Here is a 24742-nt window from a genome sequence, read left to right on the forward strand (position 1 = left end):
AAAGGACCATCCTGTAAATGTAAGTCGTTATTGGACTCAAAGAAGAAAGAAAGATGCACGTCGGAGTAATTCCGATGTCGTAGTGTTCAGATGTCAATGGATTTCCCGGTAATAGTTGATAATTAGAATGACCGATGTTATGACAAAATAATACATTTTAAGACAAGAAATTGCAGGATGTACAATTTGCTTCGACAAGTTGTATCTTGTACAGACCTCTCAACTTGTACATAATATACATAAATAATATCAAAGGCATTTAATTCATGAGATGATAGTATTTGAATTTTAGATCATGATATGAAAATTATTTTATTTTCTTCCTTCAATATACAAATTCACACACTCTCATACTGTCCATATGAAAATGATTTGACATACATACTATTTGGTGTATTTAAGCCCATGTTTTTAAATAATGATAATAATACACAAAATTGAGGAACTCGTTTGACTCTTGAAAAATGCTTAGTGTGTTTCAAAGCTCTGGTAATGATAAGATGCAAGGCTCGGAATCTTTTACTCATAATGTGTAAGTTCAAATTTTTTCAAAATTGTGTTGTGTCCACTTTTATTCTTTAAGTCATTATTCACCTCCTCTGGGCAGTGGCACCGGAACCATAGGGGCTCCCACAAAATGGGGTAGGCTGGGGGGGGCAGTACGAATGAAGGAATTTTTGTTTTTTTTCTAGAAAATTTAATATTTGAAATTTTATTTGCGAAAAATTAATTTTTTTAAGAATACCTACGGATTTTTCAAAAATGTTTCCAACAAGTTTAATATTTCAATTTTTTTTTTTTCCTAAAAATGTATTTTTTCAAATTAATTAAAAAAAAAATTTTTTTGAGTTTTTTTCAAATAAAAAATCCAAAAAACAAGCTCCCCCAAAAAAAAAATATATATAAGCCTGCAGACGCCCCTACACTTACACACTAGAAAAAAAAATCTAAAGCTATCACAAAAGACAAAAAAAATACTTGACCAAATTAGCATTTACAAAAAACCTATGACGTTACTACCTTCTAGTAAATGCAAAATTAATTTTATTGTACGAGTAGGTGCTCCCAAAATTATGGTTCCCTCCTTTCAAAATATATTTTATGGTCCATAGGTGGCTGATTTTTTTTTTTTTTTTTTTCAAAGAGAAATTTCAATTCTATATTATTTTTTTAGAAAATAACAAATCCATGCTTCTCAAGCACTGTTTACATCCAGGACGGTTTTCCGTCTGAGTAAATAGGATAAATAAAAATGTGCGGGGCTCTTCTATTTTTTATTTTTTTTCCAATTTTTAAAATTTTAGACAATACATTTCGAATCTTCCATTGTAAGAAAAAAAAGAATTCCGAATCTTTTTTGTAAAAAAAAAATAATTTCGAATCCTCGTTTTTACTTTTTTTTTGTTTTGTCATAATACTTTTTTTTAGAAAACATTTCAAGCATTCACGGCCGAATTGGCATTACAGAAAAGTTACAAGTATTAGTATGATTTCCTTTATGTAATTCTGAAATTCTAATATTCAATGTTAATATTTCAATAAGTGGAAATTAAGAATGAAAAAAGTGAATTTATTCTTTCCATTTTATCGTAAAAACTTAAAACACCATATGTCATAATAGAAAAATGAAGTTTCCATGCTTAATTCTGTAAAGTAAATATTTGAGTTACCCAAATTTGGCTCTCACACCACGATTGCTCAATTTTTGAAGTGTTTACTCTTTCCGGGGTCCCATTTTTTAAATTATCAAGTGTATGTTAAATGACTCTAATACCAGCCCAGGGACGTCTGCTTGGATTGGTCTGTATGATGTTTTTTTTTCAAAAAAAAATCAAAAAACAAAGCCTTCCCGAACCCCATAAAAAAATTACGTACACTGTCCACCTTCTCCTTAAAACCACCCTGCTTACATCTCTGTATTTCATCTAACTACGTGAAAAAAGGCATTAGAAAATACTCCTCAGGAACTTGTAAGCATGCAATTCATTACATTAACACCAATTGGCAGAATTTTATTACATTTAATTAATACAATTCATTTTCTTTCTGAGTAATAGTAAGCATTATATTGCTTACAAGCCGGATGTATATGTAATGTATCTTCCTAGAAATATGAGTATAAAAGGGAAATACCTCTTTATAATATAATATCTACAAAAAATCATTATCCGTTAGGATGTCTTATGAATCGGTCAAGGAGTCTTCCGACTATATTCTAAAACATGTTCCCTTTAAGCCTAAATATGGAATAATTTGTGGTAGTGGACTAGGAAGCATTGGAGAGGCAGTGAAGGATCCCATCATTATAAAATATGAAAGCATTCCTCATTTTCCAAATACAACTGTTGGAAGTCATCGATCTCAAATGGTCTTTGGTATCCTGGGAGGGGTTCGAGTCATGATAATGATGGGTCGCTTTCATTTCTACGAAGGACACACTATTCAAACTGTAGGTATTTTTTCAAGATGGATAAATCCCTACTTATTTTGCCTTGTTAGTGTTCCATGCCAGTGAGGGTCATGTACTTATGTGGAGTGGAGACACTCATTTCCACGAATGCATCAGGTGCAACGAATGACAAACTCAATGTGGGAGACTTTCTCATAATTACAGATCATATTAATCTTTTGGGATTTAATGGGGGTCAAAACCCTTTGGCCGGAGAACATGACGACCGATTTGGTAGTCGGTTCGTGGCAATGAATCAATGCTATGATTCAGAGTACATTGAGGCAGCCAAAGCTGTATCAAAGAGGATTGGTATTGAATCAAGTGTCAAGACCGGGATCTATGCAATGACAGGAGGGCCATCCTATGAGACTCCAGCGGAGGTGCGAACGATGAAAATATTAGGAGCCGATTCCATTGGTAAGGATCATCGGAATCCTTTGACATCATATTTCTTTACCATCTTCCCTTTCCCTCCTTTATGCAGGAATGAGCACAGTTCATGAAAACATTGTTGCACGACAATGTGGAATGAGGGTTTTTTCCTTGTCCCTCATTACGAATATCTGCGTTTCATGTCCAGAATCGAAGGAAAGTGCTTCTCATCAAGAGGTGATGGAAGTGGGACAGATGCGTCATTTGAATTTGAGAACCTTTATTGAAGGGCTTTTGTTGGAAATGGAGAGTACGAGTAAAGTACATTCAAATGCGCAATGCTGATTATAATATTGAATAATATAGTATTTAATTAATTATAGATAGATAGCTATGTGTATTAACTCTTTGTGTTATAATGAAGATAATAAAGGAAACCAATTAAAATAAGGAAAATGATGGGTCATCTAAGAATAGTAGAGACATCTATAAAATTTCTAAATAAGCAGATAAAGCGTATAAATGGCACAACATAATTTGTAAAATAAAGGATAAATAATTTTTGTTTACATGAATTTAAATTTCTGTTAATATTTCCTATGGAAACCAGATCTAAAAGATTCATATTTAGGAGATTCCCATTTTCTTGGCTCCGGGGTTCTTCCTCGCGAGTTTGGAGCCGAGTAAGCAGTTCTTGAATTGGCTAGGGTAGCAGCGAGAGATTGTATGTTAATAGGAGCAGTGTTATTGTTGGAGTTGTTAGTGACAGTTTTGGAGGTCATTCCAGTCGTCCAAGCGGGGGGTACGTAAGCAGGGGACTCTCTAAAAATCTGAGCGCTTGTAACAATGTCCTCAACTTCCCGGGATTTAGAAATTGTATAATTGATCGTCGTTGAGGAAGTAGTTGAATTATTATCAGCATTCTAAAATTGAATTCGGAATGAATGGAGATAAAAAGGTTCCTTATAAATATCAGAAATTATCATTATCTTACCGAGTAGAGGGAGGAAAGAAAGTTTTTCTTCAATTCATTTGCAGCGCTTCCAATGTCTTTGAACTCATTCTTTTTCAAAATAGCCTGAATAGAAGAAGGATACATAATACGATCCTCTTCTTCCTCTTCATCAATAACTTGGTTTCCTTCGTCCTCGGTGGACACATGTCGGCTAGATGTTCTAGATGAACCACTTAAGATTCCACGATTGGATGATGTCCATGTTGTGCTGTTGATGTTGCTCGTATTCGAAGAAGTTTGGAGAGTATGTGACTGGAGTGAGCCACTCGATGGAATAGGAGACTTGCTTGAATCCTGATGTTCCTCATGGCGATGGATCTCTCCACGGGTTTCCCAAGAGGAGTTGGATCCTCTTTCTGCTCCTCCCCCACCTCCAAGAACAGATAAAGAAGGTCGGAATTGATCAGGAGATTTTATTTTAAATGTTTGTGGCATTGATATTTTACGGAAGCCTTTGAGAGATAAGTCTTTCGAGGCAGTTGTGGAGGCTTTAGTACTCGTGTAAATTGATGTTGAGGGAGTTGATTCTCGTGAGAGATGCCCCTCTGGAACTACCTTGACATTACAACTACTACTTAAGGATGTGGAAGGTTTTTTGATTGTGACTTCGTAGTTTCCAGAGTCACACTCCTTAATATTAATAATTTTATATCATAAATTTACGAAAAAAGAAAATATATATTGTATTTATATTTATGTTACCTTCACTCTAAAGATAATCAAAGTCAACACATTTCCCTTCCGATATGATTTCATTCGTGCCTCTTCCTTTGGTGAAGGAATCTGTTCCCCATTTTTAGTCCAAACAACGTCATAGAACTTTAGCTTAGTTCCATCGGATTCTTCATCCCCTTCTACTCTACCAAGAACCACTTCAAGAGTCAATCGAGTACCGGTTTCAATCTCTTTAAAACCATCTAGTCCTTGAATTAACTCAGGAGGAGCTATTTCAACAATTAAATTGGCAGTACTAACGGCTGTACCTCGTGGATTCACAGCCACACAGCTGACCCGTCCACTATCTTTGGGACTTAACTGATAGAAAAAGAAGATAATAGTATGTTACGTATATCGATGCAATTTTTGTGTTACTTACATTGTTCAACGTCAATACAGTGTCACAACCATGAACGGTGTATGATGTTTTATCCAAGGCCAAATCGTTAAGACGCCATATTATTTCAGGGGCTGGAACTCCGGAGACGGTTGCTCTAAATTCCACAGGTTTCCCCTCAAAGGTATTTGTTTCATCAAGAGGAACCACGAATCTTGGAGGCTTATACTGATTAAAATTTGATAGCTCAGTGGATCGTTTTGATGAATATGGTGAGGTAGGCGGAGTCCAGAAGGAAGACTTGCTACTACTTGATTGATTCTTTCTGTTAGAATCAGATACGAAGGAACTGCTTCGAGTGGATGTAAAATTCCTTTGTTGAGAGGTTGTATTTGTCGTCGTCGTTGTACTTTTTGTTCATCCACACTCCTACTGCTTCCAAAGTTTGAACTACTCATTATAGAAGATAGATTGGTGGGCTTCTTTGGGATTTCTGGTTTTTTTATAGGCTCCAATCTAGGTATAAGGGATGCTCTCTGGGTTGAAGTTGAAGACATGGCCGCCTTGACTTCCGAAGATGATTTGGGAAGAAGATTAGTCGCAGTCGTCGTCGTGGCCATCTTTTGAAGAGTGGAACTTTCCCTCTTCTTGTTCAGTTCTTGCTCGGTTTGTGTAATTGTTTTAAAAATACCTGTTTGAGAACATGTGGAAGTAAGGACATTCTCTTTCATCTTCTCTGGTTTTTCGAGGGTAGGAATTGTAGTAGGTGTTGGGGCTATTGTTGGAGAAGGGGACGGAATCAAGGAGGACCTATCGTGCAATTTGGAGTAGGATTGGAACCGTTCAAACTTGGGAGATGGGGGAGGCTCAAATTTCTTCTCTGCAGAGGTGTTCAAAACTTCAGTCCTACTTATAATAGGTTTCAAATCACTGCTGCGACTACTAGTTCTCTGGGTCTCAGATTTTATAACCTTAGTTATAAAAGTTGAAGGCAAGGTACTATTTTCTTCGAGTGCCTTCTTCTCTTCAGCATGGGATGTTAATATCTTTGACAGTCTACTACCATAATCATAAGTTTTATATTCTTTTGGCTTCTCAAGGATTGGAGGTTTGGAAGGAGGAGTTACTATATGCAGAAAGCTTTCAGATTTCAGCTTTGGGTTTTCTAACTCTTCCACCACAATTTTTGGAACTACTTCCTCCTTTGGTGAAAAGAGGGAACAAAAGCTCTCACATTCGCCAACTTCATTTAATGCCTTCACCTTTATTTGTGTGTTTTCACCTCTTGTCAGATTTTTTAAAGTTATCTTCCTATGAACATGGTTATCCTTGTCCAAAATCTCTTCACAGAAATTTTTAGAATTAAAGGGAATACCGTTTTTGTACCAAGTCAGGTCAGGCTTTGGATGACCTTCCACATCAATTTCTAAATCAGCCATGTGACATCCTTTTGGAATCGTTTGATCCTTTAAATGAGTAGTAATTGTGGGTTTTTTTAAGGGATGTTCAATGGATACTTTGGCAGATGATGAGGCTTCTCCAGCCGTGTTGACTGCCTTTACTGCGTACTTTCCTTCCATAAAAGGATCTACCATGAAAATAGCTTCGTTTCCATCATAAAAGGAAGTGACATTTGCATTATCATAGTTGACAGATCTTCCATCTTTGAACCAATACAAATCTGGACGAGGAATACCAATTACCCTGCATTTTAATTCAAGAACCTGGGGTTCTTTTTCTAACTCTAAATCAATTAGAGGGAGTGTAAACTTGGGAGCTGAAACAATTCGTACAATGGAAGTGACGTGGGAAATTTGCCCATACGTATTTTTAGCTTTCATCTCAATATTCTTGGTCAAAGCAAATTGATCGTTCCTTGGAAGGGTCAAAGTATGTTTTATATATTTGCCTCCAATTTGTTCTTCCTCTAAAATAAGAACTTTTCTTTTATCAGCAGGGATTCCATCCATGAACCACTCAACATTAGGCTTCGGCGTTCCTCCAACTTCACATTCCACCTTGATAGCCTTTTTACTTTTTGGTGCATTAGGATCATCCCTTTCATTTACTTCTAAGAATTGAGGAGGCTTACTTGCCCAAAATGGGGCAGATTGGGGGCCTATTTTACAAGAAGATTCAGTTGATAGCCCAGAGTTTTTACTCATAACTCTAACTTTCCATTCAGAGGGATTTGAATTTGGAGAAGTAAGTTTACGTGTCAGCCATCCATTTTCTGATTTTCTGACTACACTTGGTGGTGAAACAGCTGAACCATCTTTGAACCATTGGACTTCATAACCTTCATCAGGTTTTCGATGAATCTTTGCTTTAAGGAGATATGACATATCTTCTCCTTCAATTGCATCCGATAATGGGAATTCAATTTCTGGTGGATTCCTTTCCAACGGTCCCTCAGATAACTCCTTTAAGTCATCAATAACTTTGTTGAGTCTTTGCTGAACGGATACAGTTCTATCAACAGCACCTTCAGGCCCAAAAAGAAGGCCAGCTTCAGCTATAAGTCGGACCAAAAGATCATTTACAACTTCTTTGCGACATTTTTGATAATAGTCACGAATTTCAGTTGAACATTCTCGCGTAGGAGGACGGCTTTTCCAGAACTTTATTTTATCTTCTGATACAGAAATAAATCTTTCAATTCTTTCCGTGAGTGCATAGTAATTCTTAGCCGATTGAATTTGATCTCGTGATTTTTCATAGAACAATCTTAACTCATTCCAATGTTTAATTAATTGATCTCTTAGGAGAGCTAAATCAGATTTTACATATTCTTCTGGTACTTGAGTCTGAAATAGAAATATATAATACCAAGATCATCATTCATAGCTAATTAATTTATCAAATAAATTCATAATGTTACAGCTTACACGTAATTCTTCATCCTCCTTTAAAATCTCTCTCATTCTTCTTTCCAAATCTCTAAAAGTCGTGGAAAAACTTCCATCAGCAAAGTTCTCAAATGTGTAGAGTACAGGTAGATCCAAGTCACGAGACATGCTTTTTCGTGAGGATGTCAACGTTTTGGAAGCTTCTTTTACACGAACATCTGTTTCTCTCATTCTTTGTCTTAAGTCCTTGATTCGAGTTTCTCTTTCTTCATGGAGTACAGTCTCCATACGCCTGGATCTTATTTTACGGAATTCAATTAATTCTCGTTCCAAATTATTAAAAAGTGTTTTGAGAACCCGACGATCTCGTTCATATTCTGGATCGTTGCGTTGAGTTATCTTCTTTAAAATATCATCTCGGAAGGATTTAACAGATTGAACACTTTCTGATAATCTAATTTCTTCTTCTTCCGTCTGTAAATATAAATTATAATTATATTTTAGGATCTGAAAACATCATGCCATTATTTGTTTGTGTAACTTACTAGATCTCTTGAGCCTTTTACAGACGGATTATATGCTTTATGAACATTTTGCGAAAGTTCAGTAAAGTTTTTGAAAAATACAACTAAAAGATTTACAATTGTTTTTGAGTGTACCGTCTTCTCCTATACAAAAAAAATGATAAGTAAAATAATCCCTATTATTATTACATTTATAATACGTATTACAGCTAATAGTGAATAATTATCCTCAATTTCAACCATTTTCTTCTCAACCTCCGTAAGTTTACTTTTATTTTCCTCAGACAGAGAGACCTGGGAAATAAAATCCTGTATTTCTTCTTTCAATTCATTGAATTTAGGGGCCTGCATATTGTCTAGTCGCTCCAACTTTTCACGGAGTCTGGCTAAGATTTCATCGGGCCTTTTTCCTTCAATAAAGGGTGGTGATATGTCATCTTCATATTTCTTTAATTCTTCGATCGTTTCCTTTAGATTACTCACATACTTCCTCGTTACTCGTGTCATTGTGGTCGCTTCAGAAGATGTTGGGGACAATGAATAGCGAATTCGATACTCTTCTCTCTCCTCAACATCCACTCGAATACTCTTACGTCGTCTCCGGCCTCTATAATTTTCCATAACTGCGAAAATATTTTTCTTCATATTGCTCTTTAGAAAAGCATTTTCTTTGCCAATAATTAGCTCTGGCTTTAAATTGATTCTTTCTGCCTCAACAAGGGTTAAATAAGCACGTTTGATCTTTTCTGAACTAGCCACATTGTTATTCATTGTATTTTCAAAGTTATGTAGCCTTGTAAAAAATAATAGGTATTTATCAGCCAATCCTCGGCGTTGATCCAAACGAACCCTTAAATCTTTGATAAAATCCTGTTCTTCTTTTGTCCCAGAAACTAATGCCACAACTCCTCCTCCACTTACTTGCTTTTTGGACTTATCTTCTAATTGGGGTCGAACTTCATCACAAAACAGGAGTGTTCGATCCGAAAATTCTTTGGCAGAATTGAATGTATTTCCAATTGTTGAATTAGCTTGAAGGAATTCCGTGATTTCATTTCGAAGTCGAAATCGATCTCTGAGAATTGTATCTTTTTTCTTGATAGAGTCACGATAGCCAGACAGTACGTCTCTGTAATTACTCTCTAGTTCTTTAAGAGATCGTAGAATTTCCTTTTCATCATTGTCTTTCTTGGCTGGGATTGTGTATATATCTTGTCTAATAGAGGTAATTAAGGGCTGTGAGAGACGACGTACATTTTGAACATGAGTACTGAGAGAATCTAAAACCTTTTCATGATCCGTATGTCCATCATTTACATCTATGGATAAAACTTTATTAATTAATCATCTACATCAATAATTATGCTTTCTAATTACCTTCACCCTGATTTTGATTATTCTTTATCAATCCACTCATTATACCTTTTGTGTTCTCCACTGTGGCGTAGTAGTCTGCTCCTTTGGACAAAGTATATTTTCTAGCGTCAATGAGTTGCTGATACTCTGTAGATCTCTCCAATAAATTATAAGCTCGGACTGATGTCTTTTGATTAAGATCATCCTTATCTAAGTCAGCAAATCGATTGGACTCGTTAGTTACTGTCTTAATGCGATCTACGATGAGAGAATCATGCTCCTTCTTAAGAGATTCCAACTCTTCCAACATATGGCGAGACTCTTTTAAATTCTTGCCAATTTCCATGCTGTCAACAGTCTTAATACGAGTATCCAAAGCCTTTTCTAATTCGGTTATCTCTGTAGCTAAATCAATGTAGTCTGTATTGATTTTAAGAGATCCCAAACGCTCTTCATAAAGCTTTGTTGCCTCTATTCTTTTACCATGGAGTACTTCTAACAAATCATCCACCTTTCAATAAGATTATATTTACATAAATAAATATAATTGGGTAAATAACTTAATTATGGCTTGGACATTGTACAAATTGTAACTAGTTCTAGCTAAATAATGGGATTAAGCATTTTAAATGAAGAATTTCATAGTTCAACTGGTTTTTAATATGTATAAAGTAAGGATTAAAATTATATAAGATGTTCAATATAACTAGGAATAATGTAGTTTTTGACTTTTTTGATAGAAATTAAAAAATTGATAAGGATTATTCTGTTGGGTTTTATAAAATAAAAGGTCCATCACTTCTAGATACATGACAAATAAATAATCTTAATATCAATCAAAATTAAAAATTAGCATTGATTTAAGGTTGTTAATGAAAAAATATGATGTTATAATCAAATAAATTATTATCAGACTATGAAATTAAAACTTGGACAATCTGTTGTGTTACTTCATGTCACTTGTATAGTTCATGCTCGATTAAATAATTAAAATGAAAAATGTACGGAACTTTTATGTTTTATGTTAATCTCAAAACCTACTTACCTGCTCAATTGATATACTTGTTGTTTCTTTGAATTTATTTGGGGTGGAATTAGGTAGAAGCTTTTTATTCCAAAGTGCTAAGAGCTCTTCCGAGAGTAGTTCACCATCTTGTAGTGCACAAACACAGGTTTCCAACATAGATTTTTTAGCAGAGGCTAATTCCAAAATTACTTCATTTAATTTAGCTGTAGACTTACGATGTCGCTTGTCTTTGCTCTTACAAAGAGCAATGAGCTCATCTGCACGATGCTGGAAATCCTAGAAGAGACAGAATCGTCATATAGAGGAATAAATTGTTTAAATTTAGATCAAAAAATACAAGTCAATATTTCAACAAAATTATTATTTTTATTTTTTTAGCCTACAATTTCTTGATGAAAGGCTTGCACATATAAATCGTCATAATTATGTGCCATGTGAATATCTCTATTTATTTCTTGACTCTTGTCACCGCATCATTGAACAAATATAATACTTAGGCACAAATTATTTTTGGCAACGTCATCCCCGCACAATATGCAGAGTCATTATTTGACAAAATATAATTATAAAAATAAGGTTCCTTATTTACCGGGAAAGGGCTGTTGAGCAGGATCCCGGATTATAATTCAAGATTAAATCATACATTTTAAACTACTCTTATCCATAAACAGGTTGTGGAAAAAGTAATTTCGTATTTTAACTAAGTATATATTGTTAATAATTGGACAAAGAGGAGCATAAGAACAGGCGTTATAAAGGTTTGAGTATATACTGAAAACGCTTGGCCGGTTGAGTCGTTAATTATCGTGCTTGGATTAAGGATGTCTCAAATGAAGAAATTCGCCATATATTATATTTGCACTAGCTGAAAGGAAAAAAACGCATCGAAAGCGACCAAGAAAATTTGCGATGTATACACGGCCGATACTCTTTCTGTTCGTGTTACACAACAGTGGTTCGAACGGTTTTATTTCCTGCTCCATTCTTCCTTATACTGACAATCGAACTAAAGCGACCAGCATTAGTAAATAAGAGACAAAAACTTGGAAAGAGTTGGAGGTTTATGCTCAACTGAGTACGCATTCTAGTTATTTATATATTCAACTATTAATTTTATGAATGATAAATAATCAAATAAAACATTTTAAATGAAGGATTTCCTAGAATAAAAAAAGTATATCCCTGAACTTAACATAAATAGAAAATCCCAGGAAAACGGGGGATCCCGGGAGAGAATCCCCTACAACTAACTGCATTGAAATGTAGTATTGTAATGGCTTAAAAGGGCATAAAAATGTATTTGGAACGGTAATTTGTCTAATAATTTATGTATGTAAAGGTACTTTATAATTAATATCTTTGTTCCTTTAAAAATTATTAAGTAGCATGAGTTGGCAATATTATAGGTTAGGGAAAAGTAATTTTGTATATTTTGCTTTATTTCCATGCTTAATAAGAATTGTTAGATTCATCCAATTTAAGCCAAGTAATTCCCTTTCTGTTTGATGACACGTTGTCAACGAGAATACAACTTCATAATGCCTTTTCGTAGAACCCCTTGTCCCTATTAATGGTAAACAACTCAGAAAACCAATTTTCTTAGGGCTCTACTGAGGCCAAATTTGTGCCCCAAGTACTTTGGCCATAGACAGCTTGGAAGGTGACCAAAAAATTTGGTCACCTTCCAAGCGTTTTTGCCTTGCAGGTAGTAAAAATTTTAAATATTGCAAATGTCTTCCTTTAAGATCTCTATACTCGACGCACGATAATTCAATAGTGAACTGTTACAAAAGCGTTTATAGTATACAGTCACACCTTTACAACACTTTAGTGTATGATACAATATGACCAATAATGAACAAGATATACTTATTTAAAAAAAGTTGGACATTACTTTTTCTCCAACCTATTAATTTTAGGATTTTTTTCCCTCAATGCGTTATTCCTCTAATACAACAAGGATATTTACTTAGTTTTTTATTGGAATAGGGGGAAATCAAGCAAAGATTCTTAGTCCACAATGTATTATTTATAACTTTCTTGACAAAAAACCTGTTTAAATAATATTACTTTTTGTAAGGGAAAGGAGGTTTGCCTCTCTATAGTTCCCTCTCTGGAGATACCCTTATAGCAAAGATATATGTTTGTTGATATCTACTACTTTTACTATTGAATAGTGTTCTGAATGCTGATTCGTTGCACTCAAATTAGCTCTTTTTGAGCACCTAACAGCTCCTTACATTAATTACACAAAGAATAATTAAACAATTTGTGAACAGTGCTACGACTGAACTCGTTAATCATCGATCTATTGCCCTCTTTTACAGTCCCTCTTTCCATTGGGGCGTGGGGGGGAGGACTAGATCAGCAAAAAAAAGACAAAAAAAAAACGATCTTTGGTCTAGTCCAGTCCAAACCTTAAATTGTTTGTAATATTTCGATATATTGAGCGTATTAATATTATAAATATTAAGAATATTCCATATATCTTTCATAAAATATTGTTGCTTTTATTATAATGCATTATACAGGTACATTTTATTAATCAATCTATTAAATAAAGCTAAATAGTAATTATTATTAGCAGTAAAGGAAAATACACACTGAATGACGTCACAAAAGATTGATTGTACCATTTTGAAGGACTGAAACGTGGAAAGGGTCTGGATGCTTAGTGTTTGGCCTTAAATAAGGCTTAATATAACATGATTATTCTTTCCCTAGATAAAGAGAGGAGAATAAAACAATCCATCTCTTCAACTAACTAATTTTTGCTCTTTTTTCTCCCTCTTTTTAGAGAAGGAAAGGGGTAAAGAGTCAATAAATTTAACATTCTAAACTAAGATCAATTCATCCAATAATAAATAAAAAATATCACAAACTATTTCGTGTGCCCCTCCCCATATCTAGAAATCCATTCGTGCCAATAATGTAATCAAGTCATTTATCATCATTATTATAAAAACATTATGAAAGATTTGTGATAATTAGTTTCATTTTGGATATTCTTTAACTTGTACGTATGACAAGGCCTGTAAAATCTCGAAATCTCTTTACAGGCATGTACTTTTCATGCATTGGTAGACCAAAATGAAAAGAAATGATCACTATTTTTGTTTTTAAGGTTTTAATGCAATTGAAAAGACCTATTAATTAAAATTTTTGTAGCTTTTATCAAGCCAGAACAAGAACCACAAAATTATTTTTTCGGGCAAATTATACCATTGTTTTTGATGAAAAGTCGGATCATGTTCAGCCCCTTTCTCTTGAAGCACAGTTTCATCTCCTCCGCTTACTATTTTTCCTGTTTTGTATATATTATGCCTTTCAGTTAAACATAAAAAAAAATGTCTCAGGGCAAAAGAGTGAGTGAGGAACAGGTGCCTGGTTGTGCATGTAACACACTGAAGGACACTCCCATCCTTACCAATCCAAGATATCGGGTATATTTTTATTTAGCGAATGGGAAAGGGGCTTAAATATTTTTTTAATCCGAGTTAAAAAATAAATAGTCTTAACATGTCGGGCTAGGGAATTTGTGAACCCTTGTATGGGTATCGCTAAATATTGAAAGTAATGATTGACATGGATTTCTGATAAATTGATATCTTACATAATAAATAATCGTGATTTGTACAACTATTTTAATGCAAATTTTATCATTTGCTCTAATTTACCAATCAATGGTATGTAATAGTAATTATGGATATGTCGAACATAAAGCCAATTATATACATACATTATATGTATAAATTTGCAAGAATCTGCATGGCGCGTTTTTAATACTAATATCCCAACATTAATGAAAATGTGTGGAAATTTATTAACTCAATTACTCAGTTCTAGGACCAGTCCTTATTGTCTTTTATGGTAACTTCAACAGCTGAAATGACGTAGTTACTAACTACCCCTTTTACGTTGTGTAAGTTTCAAAGGTACAAGATAGTGAAGCTTAATATAAGAGGTGTAGGCTAGAACGTATTATTATCTGTTCTAGATAACATTCATTATTTTCTTCGAATTTATATGATTTAATTTTAGCTATGAATGAAAAAATGGCTAAAAGATAGGTAGGACCCTAGAATTGACGTACCGAGGTATTGTTCCTCAGAATCGTGAATGGTAAAAAGATTGGACTGATAAAAGAATGGATGGGGAGGATCTAATGATTTATTTGAAATCATTCTTTGTACCGGTTCAGCACTACTGATTATTTTATAATTAGTTAGTTTCTCAGAAAACTCATCATCTCACTTGTCAATACTTTAAATTTATTGTATGTTTATGTTTGTATGAAGCCTTACTTACCAAATAATGTGCTTGAAAGTTTGTGTTCTTTTCCAAAATAACTTTCCTCTTATGTAGAAGCATTTTCAGATCATCCCAAGTTGCACCAAGGACGGCCATATCCTCATTGCTTGTACTTGCAAGATGATTTTGTCCAGAATTCCCTTCATCAGCTTGCCTGAGAAGCTCCCTAACAGGGCTCTGCTTCGACTCAACATTCTTAAGAACGGCTTCATGGATATCTCTAAGCTTAAGGGCCTCTTCAAAACTCTTTCCAATGTAGGCAATGGGAGGTTGGATTTCCTGAACTTGGAGACATCGCTGATTGACAACTTCTAGGAGGGAAACGATGATCTTTGTGTTTTTGCTCTTGATAACAACAGTACTGAGAGGGGATGGCTCATTTCTACTATTGTCTGCGACAGGAGTTAATAAGGTAGAGTCATAGGATGTGCTTGAATAAGTGCGTTTCTTGTTAACCCGACGTCCACTCGATGGAGTTGACTCAATTGCTGGAGACATTGAACTCGGGGGCTTGAATTAATTAACGTCCTAGAAAAAAACATAATACAGAATATACTATGGAATGAGGTAGCTTGATAAGTAAATCAAATTAAATCTCTCCTAGTCACGTAAGGATTGCAACTTATATAGCATATTCACTATCAATTATTAGCAATTATAGATATATACAACATTCATATCATCATAAATCAATCAAAGTAGATATTTGGGATATAGGTATAATCATTTATCTATTCAAGGATCCTACAAAAATGATTTGTATTATGAGTCATGACGGAATAACAATACCTTATTTCATGACAAAACATAGTAGACAAGGCGTGCCGTCCTGCAATGACCTTCTATTAATAGAATAACGGGAGCTAAACGATACTCATTCCTTGGTTCATACACCATAGATTGTTAAGGTAACACTGTTACTTGTATCGGAACGCTACCTCACTCTTTATAATACTTGAAAACGATTAAATCGACGGTGCAAGACCGTGGTCTTGGTCAAAATATCGGTGAAAATCAGGCTAAAAAAAATTAATAAAGACCAAGTTTCACCACTAATAACTAACAACTGATTTTAAGTCTTTTTCTTTTGTTTATTTTTGGAGGGAAGTTTACGCGAGTCAATCAAGGTGAGGAGAGGTTATATCATTTATGGTAAATGAATAGATCTTAAGTATATAATAGTGCAAATTTCAATTAAAGAATTTGTTTTGATTATGTTGTAATATAGAGAGAGTTTACAAAATTTGTCAGTTTCTAGAAAATCCGAGGTTCATTTCAATGAACTTTAATATATCTTTTAAATGGTGTCACATAACTTGGGATAGACTTGTGGCTGAAAAAAATAACGTAAAAACCTTTTGAGTCTTATTCATCGGAATCAGACCCCAGAGGCAAAAAATGGTGTCATTACAAAAATCTGACAGTTTTCCATCTCAACTAACGTTTCACCCCAGGTAAATTCTAGTATTTGGTCATAGCATGCAATTCAATTTTGAACCCGTTAACTTGTATTAGTATCTAAGCAAAGTGGCGCCGTCTTGTAGCAAAATAATACAACTCCCTGAATGATATTTAAAGAAAAAAGTAGGATTATGTTACCTACAAAGCAGGGGCGGGTTGGATTATATTTGGGGGATGTTTGGTTTTTGGAATTTTTTTAAAAATATATCCGTTGCTTAAAAAAATTAGAAAAATGTTTCAAAAATCTTTAGTTATTCAGAAGAAAATTAATTTTTTATGAAAAAAAAAATGATTATATTAATTTTTTTGGAAACAAATTTAAAAATCTACCGTTATTCAGAAAAAAAAAGGATAACTCTTAGGGCTAGTAAATTTTCCCCATTTTTAAAAAAACGGATAATACATTGATTTTGTTTGATCATTCTTAAATATTTCCATATGTTCATTTATTTATGAAGTGCTTATTTTTAGATTCTATGTAATACATATATGTTTGTATTTATAATGTTTTTATATCATCTGTTTATTGAGGAGAACTTTTAATATGTGCGATAGTTTTATACGAGTGTGTAAATCCTCTGTATAAATATATATGTCTTCAAGCCTACAAGTATAATAAAGCAAATCATGCTCTCAAACATTAATCCATAATATATGTGTGTACATGTGAGAGAACAAATATTAGGACTCAGTTATTATTTTTTGTTTATAGGATGGGTCGCTGAAAATATTTAAAATAATTCATAATTTACAACACTACGCAATAAAAGAATAAAAAGAAGCAAACCTCCCATAAGGAAATGATGTATTCACGCAACCTTGCCATATACATTAAATATATAGCAATAACAAAAATAGTTGTATATCTTCCTCATGGGGTATGAGTCATGGCACAATGTTATCACAATAACATTAATTAATAATCACTTCACAAACACAAAAATATAGTCAGTATTTTTTTATCATCTGTGGATTTTTCAGCTTCATGTCTCCTCTTATTAGAATTTTTATAATTACGTTAATATAATGCAAAGTAGTTATCATTATTCTTGAGGCAAGAACATCAAAGCATAAGGTACTTGAGTCAATGTAGAGTAACACGGATGATTGGTTGGGGAGTTAAAAATAAAAGTGTTAGACTCACAGTAGAGTTGTGGATAAACATCAAAGTATTGTCTATCTTTATTTATACTCTGGGGTGTCCGTAGGGGCTAGGCAGGAAGTACTGTAGCCTGCCCTAAAAGTAAAAAAAAATTTCCTTTTCACAAAAAAATTTAATATTTATAATTTTGGACTACGAAAGCAGTTTATTTAACTCTTAAAAATACGAAAGTTTATTCATTGTTCCTTAATTTCCCAGGTTGATTTGTCTTTAATTAAGCAAATTTTATTTCTATATTCTATCAGTTTAATATTTTTCATTCATTATGAATATTTTTTTAAAAACGTGATGAAAGGCTCAGTGACGTTGTTTAAATCCTTGATATTAATATTTGAAGTAACATCCTGATCGAGGTTCGGGGAACACTTATATCTCCCAAATAAATTTCATCTCTTGTGTCTCTTATTTTTGATATTATATGGTTAATCCATCATTAAAAAAAATAAAAATCCTGTGACTGGATTCAAATCGATAATTTTAAGGAAACAACATCAAAATTTCCTTTTTTTCGACATTTTACAGATTTTCAAATCAAAATGCGTTCACGATGGACCATTTTTTTTTCTATGTTTGATGGTTATTTTCTTGTTTAGAGGAATAAAATACTAAATAAAAAATATCCGGTGCTACCAACTTCCCAACTTTTGTCATTTCGGTATAGTCGAATACCTATTTACACACGACAGACATGGTAACCCACCTATTATTATTTTTTTTATCTGTTGTTCTTCAATTTTAAATAATTAAGTAATTAATATTCCCAAGCCTACTATTAAATTTAGTAAATAGTCTAAATGTTACGTAGAATGTTTCTTAATGTCCTAACTACAAATGAAATGTAACCTTTTTCCTAAGTGATGAAAGAGAGGCAATTTTCGCCTCTCCTGACAGTTAATCTACTTGTATCAAAGATGAAAAACACAAAAGTATATTTATTTTAAATATCTATCAACCTATTCTGGAATAAAAGATGTGAAATTTCCTAAATTATGTAGTTTATGTCTAATTAGCTAATATCGTCAAAATGCATTCATATCTGTTGTATATCCAATCATGTCAAAGAGATAAAACACTGCATTAAAATTGTTCATCTGTTGGGAAGAGTACATAGAAATATCAATAGCTGACAAAAAAGAGATGTATTTTCCTGCTTAACGGCTGAACACATTTGAGTAGAAATGTAGTCTTGATGTTTCACTATCTGAATAGCCTCTAATATAGTAAAAATATATATACCATGCAAATATTTCTAGTTATTTACTTATAGGAATCGTATCAACAGCAGGTACGTACACACACATACAAAAAAAGACTGGAATAGATTTATATTGTATACATATTATCCACATAGAAAAAATGATTAATCACTCCTGGAATGGATATAAAAGAAAATGATTTGAGTTTGCATACGCTCCCCCCTCCCCAAAAAAATAAAATGAACAATTCAACAAAATTGTAAATTAAAGATGGTAAACTTTGTAAATACATGACGCAATTAGATAGACATTTCCCATTTGTTACTTCCATCCATTATATATATCACGACATTTCCTCCAAAAGGAAACAGAACGAATGAATACAATCTGTCCTTAGTTACATTATTTCCTTGATGGTATATCCCACCCGTTCCTTCGAGAGAAAGAGAAAAATTAATCAAATCAGTTTGCTGAATCTGCCCAACTCCGGAATTATTATTTAATATTTGTCAAAAATTGTTCACAACATGCTAACAAGATCTAATTCAATTTCAAGTAATCATCATTGTCAACAACATTGATGAGAGGAAAATAAGATTTATTTGAGGTAACGCCATGGTAATAGCAATGGAAAAGTAATATCCTCATAATTTCAGGAGAATAAATTAACATTTTAGTGACAAAGTACAAAGGAGGTTATATATAAATACTTTTAATAAAACTATTTGACATCATCCATTCCATAAAAGGAAAAAGCAACTAATTAAATAAATATACTTTTTTGAAGGTAGGATTGACCATGTACATTAAGGTTAAAGATTTAAGTATTGCCTTTTGTGAACAAGGTCGTCTAAAGTTAAGGAATTTCATTAATGGTTCCTGGAACATACCTTCCTGTATTGAAAATTTAGGGAAATTTGGAATATTTGCAAACCTTTTTGTTTTGGTTTAAGTTAGTAGGCTACAACTAGTGATGGGAAGATTAATCGGAGTTGGGAAAATAATGTTTAATTTGCGATTCTGATATCTTATTATTTATTAGTGGTATTTAATTAAATATTACATTTATAGGTTATGAAAGAAATAGCCCTTCCCTCCCAAAAAATAAGGAATTTTTTTTTTTGGCAGAAAATTTAATATTTGAAATTAAAAAAAAAATAATATTTGAAATTTATTTCGATTTTTAAATTTTTTTATTTCCAAAAAATTTAATTTTTTATAAATAACTAAGAATATTTGAAATTTTCTTAAAAATAATTTGTATCTAATTTTTTTTTTGTATAAAATAGTAAATTTTTGAAATTTTTTTGCGATAATCTGGGGTTTTTTGAAATATTTAATATTGGATATTTTTCTCCATAAAATTTTAATATTTGAAATTTTTCTCCATTCTCTCTATTTTTTGTGAACAGTTCTGAATTTTGTAATTTTTTATCCAAAAATTTTAAACGTTTGAGATTAAACATAAGTTATGAATTTTTTTTTTCCAAAAAATTCAATTTATTGTGAATAGTTCTGACTTTTTGAGGAAGAAAATTAATATTAAATTGTATATTAGAGAAAAAGTTATAAGAAATGTAATATTCGAAATTTTTGGATTATTTTTAATAAATAAATATATTATTAAGCTTGAAGATCACAGATCAGGGGGATCTGGAAGATTATTTATGTATTACATTTTTGCTTTGTTTCTTTATGGGAGGGGGATGTTTTGTAAAAAAAATTTCTTCTGCTGCACATATTGATCGAATGATCTTTTTTTTTTAGTATAAAAATCGTTTTAAACTCTATTTTTTATAAAAAAAGTTATTACATCCAAAAATTCAAAATACTCATGCATAAGAATGGAATTAATATTTTGTTGATGGGGGGAGTTGGTGAGAGAGAAATATTTTTTAAACTTAACAAATAATATTAAAGATTCATTTTAGATAATTTTTTAGAAGATTTATGATAGAACATATAGAAAAGAATGGCACATTACAAAGTACCTAGGATTGGCAAAACTGATGATTAGGTAATATTTAATTATAATTACAACTTTTACGAAATGTAAGAAACATGAATTAATTTAGATCTTTCCCAATGATAGAAAATTTACTTAAAGTGTATGTTTTATGCTTTATATATATGTTAATACAGCAAAGTTGGTCTGTCTGTCTACTTAAGGCTAATTTTTGAGTGTGCGCTTAATATCTTAGAACCCTCGGACTACTTTACTTAATAAATAACAATCTAACAACGAGCGTGTGTAGCAAAAGCTAAGCGCCAAATATAAAAGAAAAGAAAAGGGGAGTACAAATGTACGTTTCTCTATCAATTATGTTGTCTGTCTTCTAACAACCAAAAATTCAAAATGTATGACTTTCAATTTTAAAACACTAAATGTATTAGAATGATTTATTACTTGTTTGAAAAGAGGGGGGAAGGGTTAGAAAAAAAGAAATTACTGCCAGAGGCGGTGACTTAGACTCGAGGCCCAACTTCGACTTGGTCATATATTCAAAGACTCCAGACTTGACTTGAACTAAAAAGTTATTTCAATTTTTCACTGGATGTAAAGCCTTCTTTGAAGTATATTTTTGAGGACTTCAAGAGGATTCGAATGGAAATATTCAAAGACTTGTGACTCGACATATACTTCCAGTTTAGGAACTTTTTCTCATCTCTGATGACTACTATCGGGAGAATAAGACTGAACATTTAACTCAGTATTAGAGCAGGAAGAAAAATATAATTTTATTGTACATTTAAAAAAAGTTACATCGATAATTCTTTGTTATAACCACGAATGAACATATTTTTTTGGAATAAAAAAAATACCAAGTGTTTTCCTTTTCTAAATACAAAACTAAATTTCCTCTACAAAATATTTCCCTACTCTAAATTGCCATTGGTAGGAATTGAATTTTTGTAAAGTTCACAAGACGTAACATACATTAAACAGTCCACATAGCATAAGTCTTGCTCACGCTCTATCCTTGCCCTCTACAAACACCCCACCCCTTCCTATTGATTTGTTGATCTTTTCCTCTCCTTAAAATGGCCAAGGTGACTGGCATATGATGCTGGTATATAATGTTTAATTATTACCGGGTAGTCCATTAAAATCTTAACACTTTGAATTTTGAACTTCAACAAGATATAATTTATAAATTAAGAATATAATTTTGACAAAATTATATGAATAATAGATGGTTGTTTGAGCTCTCTTAATCATTAATGTTGCCGCCCTTAGTGACAATGATGACTTTTAAGTGGCAGAAGAAGGTCTAGCCCCCACTTTGTATGTAATTTTATGTCATAGTGTCCCAGTACTGGCTGACTGTGGCTTTGTGGGCCTCGGTGTTTGGATGACAAACACTGCAGTCGTTCCCTTCGAAATGTACCCCTTAGGTGTAGTTAAGGGCCTTGGTATCAGGTCTTTAGGATGTGGGTCCAAAAGTTGAATGGTTTTCTTTCATTACTGGTATCAAAAGTGGCCTCTCCACCCATCCAAATCTCTTTCCACCAACTTTTTTTATTGTTTCTCTGTTCAGTTTGGTGTAAAACCACGAGATCTCTTGCATGGACCCTCATGGATTTGAGAGGATTGGCCTGTACAGTTTACTTTAACTCCTCCGGGTCCAGTTTGACCTTTTTAACAGGCCTTCTTTTTCTCCAACGTTGCAGACTTACTAAAGGCATATATGGTGGTTCTGGAGACGCCCAACTGCCTGGAGACTATCGTTGGGGGTTTTCCAGCTTCAAGGAGGTTCTGAATGTAAATTCTTCGGTCCTATTCAAGTGTCTTTTTTCTCGACTTTTACGTAAGCTAGAGAGCTCCAATTTTTTTTAAACTAAATTTCAATCCTTCAACCTTAATTATTTATTGAATTACTAAGTGTTCAGATTTGAATGGAGCATTAGGTATTCAACTGGTTATCTTCCCAATATGTATTTTCATCATATATTTAGAATGTATTGGACAAAAAGTTGAATTTACATACAACAAGTATTTTGATGTAAATCCTTTGTATGTGAGTATTGCGTGCTCTTGTGCGAATTTGCTAAAAATAGAAATTATTTTTATTTGCTATCGTGCGTCTTTGTCATTTTTTAAAATCAAGTTTGTTTAGTGCTAATCCAGGTGGAACAGTATATGTATATTTTATGTAGTATTCTACTCTTTAATTATTTAATATAGGTCTTCAAAATGAACGAGAAATCATTCACTCTCAAATTATGTATTTATGAAGAAAAGAGAATAAAACCATTATGTCATAATCTATGATATATTAATTATAGTCTCCAATATATTTTTAGTTAGGTAGATATATAATTTTGAATGCCCCCCTGCACACTTTTTTTTTTATTTTGCTGGAGACAATCAAATAACTGACTTTTTCAACGTTTGAAGCCTAGCAGGTAATTTTTGCCTTGTGCATCCCCTTATTTTAAAAATGGGACTTTTAGGTCAAAAGGAGCCAATTTTAGGCCTCTTTTACCGTCCACAGGAGGTCTGAAGGGGATGTATACCTTATTTATTAACTTATATATCTATTGCTCTCAATTATTTAATATTCTGAGCTATCCTCCTCTCCAAAACAAAAATGAAAATCCCCTGACCCCCCTACACTACACTAATATCAAAATTCTCCCATTTTGGGATTAATACCCCCCCCCTGTACAAAGATAACTTTTATACTAGAGCCTAATAAAAAAACTGACAGGGTCAACGTTTAATGACTCTCAGAGAAATTTTGCTATGGTACCGGCACTTTTTAATTTGAAAAAATGGGATTATCGGGGCATAATGTGTCCTTATATATATTGATGCTCTGAGTCATAGATGGTATTTGTAATATTTTTATCATTTGGTTCATAAGTAAGAAATATCTTGATTTTAATAATTTAAGGTTCTAAGATGTGTTCAATGACAGGCTGTTTCCCTGTTTTATCAAGTATAGGCTAGCAAAATGTAACCCTAGTGATAGCTGTTACACAAAATGAAGGAAAATTATATCTGATAGAATTTCTAATATATAATATATATTCATATTACACATAAATCAACTAGAGTTCCTAGGTAATCTATGCATTTAGTAGCTTCTTAATGGTACAAGGATGATCTTATCATTTGACACACTTAATTTATATTTTAATGAATCGGAAGGTTATTTGTCGATTGTCGTTGAAAGATAGGTTTTGGGACATATCTTAAGTTTCTACTCAATTTAAAAAAACGAGTATTTGTAAAATGGGTATAATTTTGAAGCTCTACCCACGCAGTATGCCCCTCATGACACTATCCAAGAAGCTCGTGTGCGGTTTCAGCGAGACATGTCTTCAGAACAAAAAAAAATCAGCTTGAACCATGGTCTTGGCAGTTGTGGCCAGCAAAGGCGAAGTCCCACTTTTGTGGAGAGGAAGGGTTGGATTAATATACATGACTACATCGAACTTTTGGATGAGAAAGTGCTACCTTGCGCCAGATAAAAGTTCGGGGACAACTTTGTTTTCCCTCAGGAAGGAGTCCCGTGTCATTGCACCCTTAAGACCCAGGCCTTCATGAGAGACAACTTTCTCGACTTTTGGGACCTCAAAATGTAACCCACTTCATCTCCAGACGCGACCCCTTGGACTACTCTATCTAGATACGTCTGGCGGAGAGGGTATGTGCTACTCCTCACAAGATTGCCCAGACTCCTAAGGCTTCCATCAAGAGGGAGTGGAACCAGTTACAGTCTGACTACATAGTCAATGCTAGCAAGAGATTTAGGCCTCGTTTTGAGGCAATGATTAAAGATGAGGGCTAACGTAGTAAATAAAAGTTGGGTGCATCACTATTTTCAGATGATTTTGTTAAATTAATGGCCTCACAAAACTTCTCATTTAAATTTTACTCTTTAAAAATTGAAAAAAAATATATATAATGGAAACTACTAGCTAAAATCAACACTTTATTATTATGTAATTCATTA

The 24742-nt window shown here is 33.1% G+C and overlaps 2 protein-coding genes across 5 annotated transcripts in view; one reads left to right on the forward strand and one right to left on the reverse strand.

The window, feature by feature from the left end:
* The first annotated feature begins 388 nt into the window (after nucleotides 1-388).
* Nucleotides 389-3280, forward strand: LOC121115027 (purine nucleoside phosphorylase). 4 transcript variants are annotated; one of them, XM_040709184.2, is made up of 5 exons: nucleotides 524-1970; nucleotides 2058-2091; nucleotides 2176-2449; nucleotides 2500-2869; nucleotides 2937-3280. In XM_040709184.2, the coding sequence occupies exons 2-5, from the start codon at nucleotides 2084-2086 to the stop codon at nucleotides 3167-3169; spliced, it is 885 nt and encodes a 294-aa protein (XP_040565118.1). In that variant the 5' UTR covers nucleotides 524-1970; nucleotides 2058-2083; the 3' UTR covers nucleotides 3170-3280. The 4 variants fall into 4 exon arrangements, with proteins under 4 accessions (XP_040565110.1, XP_040565118.1, XP_040565128.1 ...); XM_040709194.2 differs by having other exon boundaries at nucleotides 557-1970; nucleotides 2058-2116; XM_071887463.1 differs by having other exon boundaries at nucleotides 581-1970; nucleotides 2052-2116.
* The window catches only part of LOC121115018 (uncharacterized), a 47282-nt gene continuing 25737 nt past the window's right edge, over nucleotides 3198-24742 (reverse strand). The window contains exons 2-11 of the mRNA XM_040709164.2: nucleotides 14958-15488; nucleotides 10668-10925; nucleotides 9644-10133; nucleotides 8474-9585; nucleotides 8288-8410; nucleotides 7782-8216; nucleotides 4936-7700; nucleotides 4542-4874; nucleotides 3819-4469; nucleotides 3198-3747 (exon numbers count right to left, since the gene is read on the reverse strand). Coding sequence (XP_040565098.1) covers nucleotides 5016-7700; nucleotides 7782-8216; nucleotides 8288-8410; nucleotides 8474-9585; nucleotides 9644-10133; nucleotides 10668-10925; nucleotides 14958-15458 — 5604 coding nt within the window. The 5' untranslated portion in view covers nucleotides 15459-15488 and the 3' untranslated portion in view covers nucleotides 3198-3747; nucleotides 3819-4469; nucleotides 4542-4874; nucleotides 4936-5015. The remainder of the gene's footprint in view (nucleotides 3748-3818; nucleotides 4470-4541; nucleotides 4875-4935; nucleotides 7701-7781; nucleotides 8217-8287; nucleotides 8411-8473; nucleotides 9586-9643; nucleotides 10134-10667; nucleotides 10926-14957; nucleotides 15489-24742) is intronic.

The sequence above is a fragment of the Lepeophtheirus salmonis genome, chromosome 1 (assembly GCF_016086655.4).
Source record: "Lepeophtheirus salmonis chromosome 1, UVic_Lsal_1.4, whole genome shotgun sequence".
In the NCBI taxonomy this organism is placed as follows: domain Eukaryota; kingdom Metazoa; phylum Arthropoda; class Copepoda; order Siphonostomatoida; family Caligidae; genus Lepeophtheirus; species Lepeophtheirus salmonis.